The 8,369-nt window shown below is 44.5% G+C and overlaps 1 protein-coding gene across 1 annotated transcript in view; it reads right to left on the bottom strand.

Annotated features, from left to right (window-relative positions):
- Nucleotides 1–1,552: 1,552 nt before the first annotated feature.
- LOC143287029 (diablo IAP-binding mitochondrial protein-like) overlaps nucleotides 1,553–8,369 on the bottom strand; it is a 13,947-nt gene continuing 7,130 nt past the window's right edge. The window contains exons 4-6 of the mRNA XM_076595041.1: nucleotides 7,083–7,152; nucleotides 5,100–5,227; nucleotides 1,553–1,986 (exon numbers count right to left, since the gene is read on the bottom strand). Coding sequence (XP_076451156.1) covers nucleotides 1,933–1,986; nucleotides 5,100–5,227; nucleotides 7,083–7,152 — 252 coding nt within the window. The 3' untranslated portion in view covers nucleotides 1,553–1,932. The remainder of the gene's footprint in view (nucleotides 1,987–5,099; nucleotides 5,228–7,082; nucleotides 7,153–8,369) is intronic.

The raw sequence follows: 8,369 nt of genomic DNA, 5'->3' as shown, positions 1-8,369 counted from the left end.
TGAAGATCAGGTTTCAATTTGCAATGGCCCAGTTCTGTCCATTACAGGAACTATCAGTTTGTGATGCCCCAGTTCTGTCCATTGATAGAGATACAGGAACTATCAGTTTGTGATGCCCCAGTTCTGTCCATTGATAGAGATACAGGAACTATCAGTTTGTGATGGTCCAGTTCTGTCCATTGATAGAGATACAGGAACTATCAGTTGGCGATGCCCCAGTTCTGTCCATTGATAGAGATACAGGAACTATCAGTTTGTGATGGCCCAGTTCTGTCCATTGATAGAGATACAGGAACTATCAGTTGGCGATGGCCCAGTTCTGTCCATTGATAGAGACACAGGAACTATCAGTTGGCGATGGCCCAGTTCTGTCCATTGATAGAGATACAGGAACTATCAGTTGGCGATGCCCCAGTTCTGTCCATTGATAGAGATACAGGAACTATCAGTTGGTGATGGCCGAGTTCTGTCCATTGATAGAGATACAGGAACTATCAGTTGGCGATGGCCCAGTTCTGTCCATTGATAGAGATACAGGAACTATCAGTTGGTGATGCCCCAGTTCTGTCCATTGATAGAGATATAGGAACTATCAAAAGGATCAAAAACTAAATCCCCTTTATTCCCTGTGTGTGTGTGAGATGTATTTATAAGTTATGCGTTTCAATCACTGTCCCCGGCTGTTCTATCCACAGTAAGTTACATCTGTCACCAGCCGCCGTGGCGAAGTGGTTAGTGTCGCGGACTGACGGCTGGGAGGAAGCGGATTCGAATCCCAGCGGAGGTGGGTTTTTCGGCCCGTGGCCGGCTCCTACCCAGAGTTGAGTGTGCTGTGGGCTTAAATGGGGAGACTGGGACCACACAGTCGAGTGTCATCCACTTCAAGGATGCGTCTTTGGGTGTGTTGCTCTATTTACCTGACCAACACTGCAAGTGTCTGTATCTCTCGGGCCTGGTTAACGCCGGGATATCATTATGACAGGAAGCGTAGAGTACAGCCTTGTCACGCAGTCCCAAACCAAAATGGACCTCCATAGCAACATCATCATCAACATCATCATCCTCCTCCTCCTTCATCGTCATCAATATAAACAAAATAGTCTCAAAGTCTTTGGCCTTTCATGCCCTGCTCTCATGGTGACCTCAGTTTTGATACCCCTCCACTTCCGTGCTTGGGGTGAGTCCTGTCAATGTCGTCAGTGTCGGCAGATTCATGGGGGGCTGTTGTTTGAGGGACGTGTTAGCGGTCTCCACTCTGGGAGGGAAGCTCACTCAGTCTGGCTCCGCGACTGAGCCATTATTGTCGTTAGTAGGGGGCTTAGTAGGTGGTGTCCTAAGTACGTTAAAACAGAACAGGCACCACTGAACACCACCGGTGACTCAGCAGCAGTGCAGGGTCTCCTCTGGTGTGTGGCCTCCTGGCGACCTAACATCGATGGTTCCCTGTGGACTGCCGACGCTGGAACTGCAACGGACGAACCCGGGTGTGGCCGTGTATGGGGGAATCTAAATGAGCGGCGTGGGAGTAATGCCACTGAAACGGTGCAGATGATGGAGCAGCAAAAAAAAAAAAAAAAAAAAGTTACATCTGTCACCCACCCTCACAATCAGAGTGATGCATGTGTGTGGATGACTGATGTGACAGGCGTCACAGTACTGCCATTGTCTGTGCACAAGAGTCATGCCTAATATAAATACTTTTTATTGTCATCATCATTTTTATCATTGTTATCATCATCATAATCATTGTTATCATCATCATCATTATTATCACTGAGTCTAATAGTGTCCATTCTCCAAGGGAAAAAAAACACACACACATAAAAACACAAGATATCTTCCTCCGTGAAGGGCCGTTCATTCTGTTCATCGTGTGTGCAGCCCACTCTGTGTCTCTGTCCCTGTCTCTCTTTCTGTGTCTCTCTGTCAGCGTCACGCCTCCTTCTTCCTCTCTCTCTCCTCTCTCTGTGCCTGTTCCGCCATCACCTGTCACAGTCAGTGCAGAGCATTCCGTGAAAAACGTAGAACTTGCGTGTGTTATTCTGCTGTGTGCCTGTCGGTGAAAAGCTGGGTACTGAAGTTGCACATGAGGGAGAAGTTTTCATGTGTGAGCAGTGACATGTGTTTGAATCAAGTGTGAGCAATGCCATGTGTTTGAATCAAGTGTGAGCAATGACATGTGTTTGAATCAAGTGGAAGTGTGAGCAGTGACATGTGTTTGAATCAAGTGGAAGTGTGAGCAGTGACATGTGTTTGAATCAAGTGGATGTGTGAGCAGTGACATGTGTTTGAATCAAGTGTGAGCAGTGACATGTGTTTGAATCAAGTGTGAGCAATGACATGTGTTTGAATCAAGTGTGAGAGCAATGACATGTGTTTGAATCAAGCGTGAGCAATGACATGTGTTTGAATCAAGCGTGAGCAATGACATGTGTTTGAATCAAGTGTGAACAGTGACATGTGTTTGAATCAAGTGTGAACAGTGACATGTGTTTGAATCAAGTGTGAGCAATGACATGTGTTTGAATCAAGTGTGACAGCAATGACATGTGTTTGAATCAAGCGTGAGCAGTGACATATGTTTGAATCAAGTGTGAGCAGTGACATGTGTTTGAATCAAGCGTGAGCAATGACATGTGTTTGAATCAAGTGTGAGCAATGACATGTGTTTGAATCAAGTGTGAGCAGTGACATGTGTTTGAATCAAGTGTGAGAGCAATGACATGTGTTTGAATCAAGTGTGAGCAGTGACATGTGTTTGAATCAAGTGTGAGAGCAATGACATGTGTTTGAATCAAGCGTGAGCAGTGACATGTGTTTGAATCAAGTGTGAGCAATGACATGTGTTTGAATCAAGTGTGAGCAATGACGTGTGTTTGAATCAAGTGGAAATGTGAGCAATGAGATGTGTTTGAATCAAGTGTGAGAGCAATGACATGTGTTTGAATCAAGTGTGAGCAGTGACATGTGTTTGAATCAAGTGTGAGAGCAATGACATGTGTTTGAATCAAGTGTAAGCAATGACATGTGTTTGAATCAAGTGTAAGCAGTGATCAAGCTGTACTGCCATCTGACTGTAGTGGGAAAGAAAAGGTTAAAGAGTGACAGAGAGAAACACAGAGAGGGAGAGAAAGAGAGAAGTGGGGGCTGGGAGGGGGGTGGGGGTGGTGAGAGAGAAATTAGGATGTTTTCTCACTGATGTGGTAAATGGGTATTTCAGTTTCTTGTGAATGAGTTTTTATGAGGAATAAATAAAGGAATAAATAAATATAAACAACTTTATGAATGTTGAAATACATTCTGAAATGATTTGTGGCAGAAATTTGTAGCCAGTGTTGAGTCCGTTTTGTGACCAGGAAGCGGGGTCTCTGCTGTGTAATGGGAACACTGAAGAGGAAATATTGTTTCAGAGTCTGCACTAGTAGGCCATGGTAAAGTATGTGTAGTTAAAATATTGTTTCGCTATTTCCATTGCGTCATTACTGGTGTGCACTACTTAAAAGGAATGGAGGTGATAACTGAAGATTGTTTTTGATGGTATATTTTCTGTGAAGTTTTTGGTGAGTAAGTTTTGTTATAGGATATTGTTTGGCGGAACTGGTAAATACGAATGCTTGTGGATTTATTTTATGTAATAACTTTACAATGATAATCAAATAATTTTATTGTGATTTATAAAAGATATGGTGGTTTCCTGACTTGATAAAAGGTGGAAGTCAAATTGTACAGTACAAGGGAGGAAATTTTGGTCAAAGCGGACTTCATGTTGATGTGTGAATTTAGGTTGTTTAATGACAAAAGGAAAGATTTATGCTTATATGATACTTTGAAATAATCTGATAAAGTTTCTTTGCTACAAATATTCATTTTGATGCATATAAATAAATTCTATTAGAGTTATTCACTGTATCATGAGTTAATTGGTACTGGGAAGCATAATGATGAGAGAGTGATACTGTACTGATGTGACAGTGTTCATACTGTCCTGTTTTAGCCAGTGAGGAAATGTACAGTGAAAGACAAAGAAACGAGGAAGTGATGGAGACAATACTCTGAACAACGCCAGGGCCCCTGAAACTGACATCTAGCAAGCAGAACATTTGTTTCCAGAGAACAAAGAGATGAAAGAACTTAGACATCCGTGACCAAAGAGAGAGGACAGAAGAAAGTCGAAGAAGGAGAGGAAGAAGAAACCAAGTGCTTGAGGAGACTACTACACATCTCCTACAAGGAGCACAAGACCAATGACTATGTGCGGAACCTGGTCAGCAACCTTGTTGGGCCCCAAGAACCACTGCTGGCGACTGTTAAACGATGGAAGATGGCATGGTTTGGTCATGTCATACGACATAACACACTCTCCAAAACCATCCTGCAAGGGACTGTAGAGAGAGGGCGCAGATGGGGGCGGCAGAGAAAGAGCTGGTTGGACAACGTCAAGGAATGGACCAAAATGACGATGCCAGATCTCCTCACGACAGCTGCCAACAGAACGGCGTGGCGAGCTATGACATCTTCCTCATGTCCCCCCAACGACTCCAGCGGTCGAGGGAATGAGTGAGTGAACAGAGGGGAAATGGAGCAAAGGACATCAAGCATCAGAGAAGAGTAGTGTGTGTGTAAAAGGAAACTTTCTTCCTACAATTACCTTTAAGTAACATACTTACCGTGACCCACTAGTGCAGACTCCGGCAGCGGTCTGACATTCCTGTCCTGTGCAAACTACTATCCACCTATGTGGAGAAAACGAAAGTAGCTACGGCCGATAACCTCCCGGAGGTAGGGAATGTTTTCAGGCTGTACGTCTTTGTACAAGTTTTCCCTGGGTCCAACATGTGTGACAGACGAGGTTAATGAGTGTGTTGGTCTCTTTCTTCTAACATGTGTGACAGATGAGGTTAATGAGTGTGTTGGTCTCTTTCTTCTAACATGTGTGACAGATGAGGTTAATGAGTGTGTTGGTCTCTTTCTTCTAACATGTGTGACAGATGAGGTTAATGAGTGTGTTGGTCTCTTTCTTCTCTTCTATCAGCTTTTCTTTGCAAGATTCCTGAGGAAGGAAAGTGATAACACCGATCACAGTCATACCTACAACCTACCTGTACACTGTGGGCCTCCACCTGTTGAAGCTGACGCTGCATGTGGACGCGGTGTTGTCGTGCTGCCTGCAGCTGTTGTTGGGCGTCGCACACCTGGTCCTCCAGACGTCTGGAGTTCACGTCTGAACCTATTAAAAAAAAAAAAAAAAAAAGGTGTACACATGATTTATTCAAAGGCTGTTCAAATATTACTATTTGAAATAACTGTTGACTGATGCATGGGAGAATATCAAGATGGCCTCACCAAGTAAACCTCACAGCCCAAAATGTACAGGTGTGTACATGTGTGGCAACAAGTGTCCAGCCCAAAAACACTGACGTCAGTAACTGTCAGTTGAATGCAACCTGCAAAATATCAATTTTAACATTACTACATTTGTGTAATGATCACCTGCCGTCAAACTAAAGGAGACGAGTCACGATTTTTCACATGCTTCAGCAAGATCTGAGCTGTCAGCTTGTTACTGTGCTGTTTACCTGTGCATGTATAATGAGTGTTTTGAGTAAAGATTTTTTTTAAAGAGTGGCCACACCACCAGCCATGGAGACGATTTGAGCCAGCTTTCACATCAGGATGGAGCATTTCTGGTGCACACTGTGGGAGCCAGTTGACATTCATGTTCTTCATGTCTTCTGACTGTGGGGGCTGGTTGACGTTCATGTTCTTCATGTCTTCTGACTGTGGGGGCTGGTTGACGTTCATGTTCTTCATGTCTTCTGACTGTGGGGGCTGGTTGACGTTCATGTTCTTCATGTCTTCTGACTGTGGGGGCTGGTTGACGTTCATGTTCTTCATGTCTTCTGACTGTGGGGGCTGGTTGACGTTCATGTTCTTCATGTCATCTGACTGTGGGGGGCTGGTTGACGTTCATGTTCATGTCATCTGACTGTGGGGGCTGGTTGATGTTCATGTTCATGTCTTCTGACTGTGAGGGGCTGGTTGACGTTCATGTTCTTCATGTCTTCTGACTGTGGGCTGGTTGACATTCATGTTCTTCATGTCTTCTGACAAGAGTCAGGAAAAGTATGGTCACCCTGAAAATTCTTCATGGACGGTTTTCGTTGTTTTTTCAAGAAAACCTCACTAATGCACCCACTGGACCTGTTAAAACAAACAGCAAAAGGCAAAATAATGTGAATTTAGATTTTCACAAGATGAGAAAACAAGGTTTCTTATGCAGTAAGCATTGAGACACATGTCAAAGGAGTCCTTCCTTGCACACATACACACACACAACAAAGAGAATAAATAAAATGTGTTTGCGTAAAGAAGCTCCAATCTCAAAACACTCTGCAGCTGAAACGTCCTGGCTGACTCTCAAAACCTGACCAGTGCGATGAGTCTGGACACAGTTCGGGGATCTGCTTCCCCCCTCCCCCTCCCCTCCCCCCTACCCCACCACCACCACACCATCCCGACCACCCTGTCCCCTAAGATCAAGACATGGTTGATCTGATGTGTTTAACACTGGAGCAATGCACTTTGAACATTTCCCTTTTCAAACCATTGCCTCTCTCCCTCACACACACACACACACACACACACATGTACATGCACACACACATGCACTCACACACACACATGAAGAAACACACACACACACACATGCACACATACACCACACATGGACACACACACCACACACACAGAGACACACACACACACACACACACACACACACACACAAACACACACACAACAAACACACACACACACAACACACATACACACACACACAACACACAGACATACACAGACACAGACACACAGACAAACACACACACACAAACACACACACACACAACACACATACACACACACACAACACACAGACATACACAGACACAGACACACAGACAAACACACACACACAAACACACACACACACACATGCACACACACACACACACACACACACACACACACACACACACACACACACACACACACACACACACACACACACAGCCCCATCAGCTCACCAGCCAGGAGGGCCACCTCAGCAGAAGCCTCACTCAGCTTCCTGACGAACGTGAACAGCAGCTGGAGCTCCTGTGTGCAATGTACACAGAAAAGGTAAGTAGGGGAGGTAATAATGTGTCAGTGCACACAGAAATGGTAGGTAAGTAGGGGAGGTAATAATGTGCCAGTGCACACAGAAATGGTAGGTAAGTAGGGGAGGTAATAATGTGTCAGTGCACACAGAAATGGTAGGTAAGTAGGGGAGGTAATAATGTGTCAGTGCACACAGAAATGGTAGGTAAGTAGGGGAGGTAATAATGTGTCAGTGTACACAGAAATGGTAGGTAAGTAGGGGAGGTAATAATGTGTCAGTGCACACACAAAAGGCAAGTAGGGGAGGTAATAATGTGTCAGTGCACACAGAAATGGTAGGTAAGTAGGGGAGGTAATGTGTCAGTCCACACAGAAATGGTAGGTAAGTAGGGAGGTAATAATGTGTGTCAGTGCACGCAGAAATGGTAAGTAGGGGAGGTAATAATGTGTGTCAGTGCACACAGAATAGGTAAGCAGGGGAGGTAATAATGTGTCAGTGCACACAGAATAGGTAAGTAGGGGAGGTAATAATGTGTCAGTGCACACAGAAAGGTAAGCAAGGGAGGTAATAATGTGTCAGTGCACACAGAATAGGTAAGCAGGGGAGGTAATAATGTGTAAAAAGTGTGGTTCGATTCTCATAGAAAGAGAGAGAGGGGAGCAGACAGGGGGGATATAGGATCGACTAATGATGCACTCACTCACTCTCTCCTCACATCAATAGCAGGGCCACATGGAGTGGTTTTTATAGAGTGTTTACTTTACAATACAGCACACACACTAAGCAGTTCACCCCTACTTAGCAGAAGCAACACACACTAAGGCAGCACACACTGCCTACTTCAATTACTTCCTACAAGCAGCACCTACAAGCAGCTTCTACAAGCAGCGCACAGTAAAAAGATCATCCTACACCTAAAGCAGCACGTATAAGCAGCACCTATAAGCAGCACACAGCCCAACAAGGATTTCCTTGTTCCTCACATCACTGATCAGTCAGTCACCCTGTGTCAGTCAGTTCTTCTGGGAGACAGCTAAGAACTGGCTGTGCTGACTGGTTTTATCCCTTCCCACAACATACTGTGTATACTAATGCAAGCTACAACACTCACTCCCCCAACTAGTTGAACTGAAATCACCAATCTTTGCTTGTCCTAGTGACGCTATGTGAATGACTGACAGATTCACTGCTTAATGCCAATTCGTCCAATTCA

This window comes from Babylonia areolata, chromosome 10 (genome assembly GCF_041734735.1).
Source record: "Babylonia areolata isolate BAREFJ2019XMU chromosome 10, ASM4173473v1, whole genome shotgun sequence".
NCBI lineage: Eukaryota > Metazoa > Mollusca > Gastropoda > Neogastropoda > Buccinidae > Babylonia > Babylonia areolata.
The sequence above is the reverse complement of the archived record's forward strand: the minus strand, read 5'-3'. Positions and strand labels throughout refer to the sequence as shown.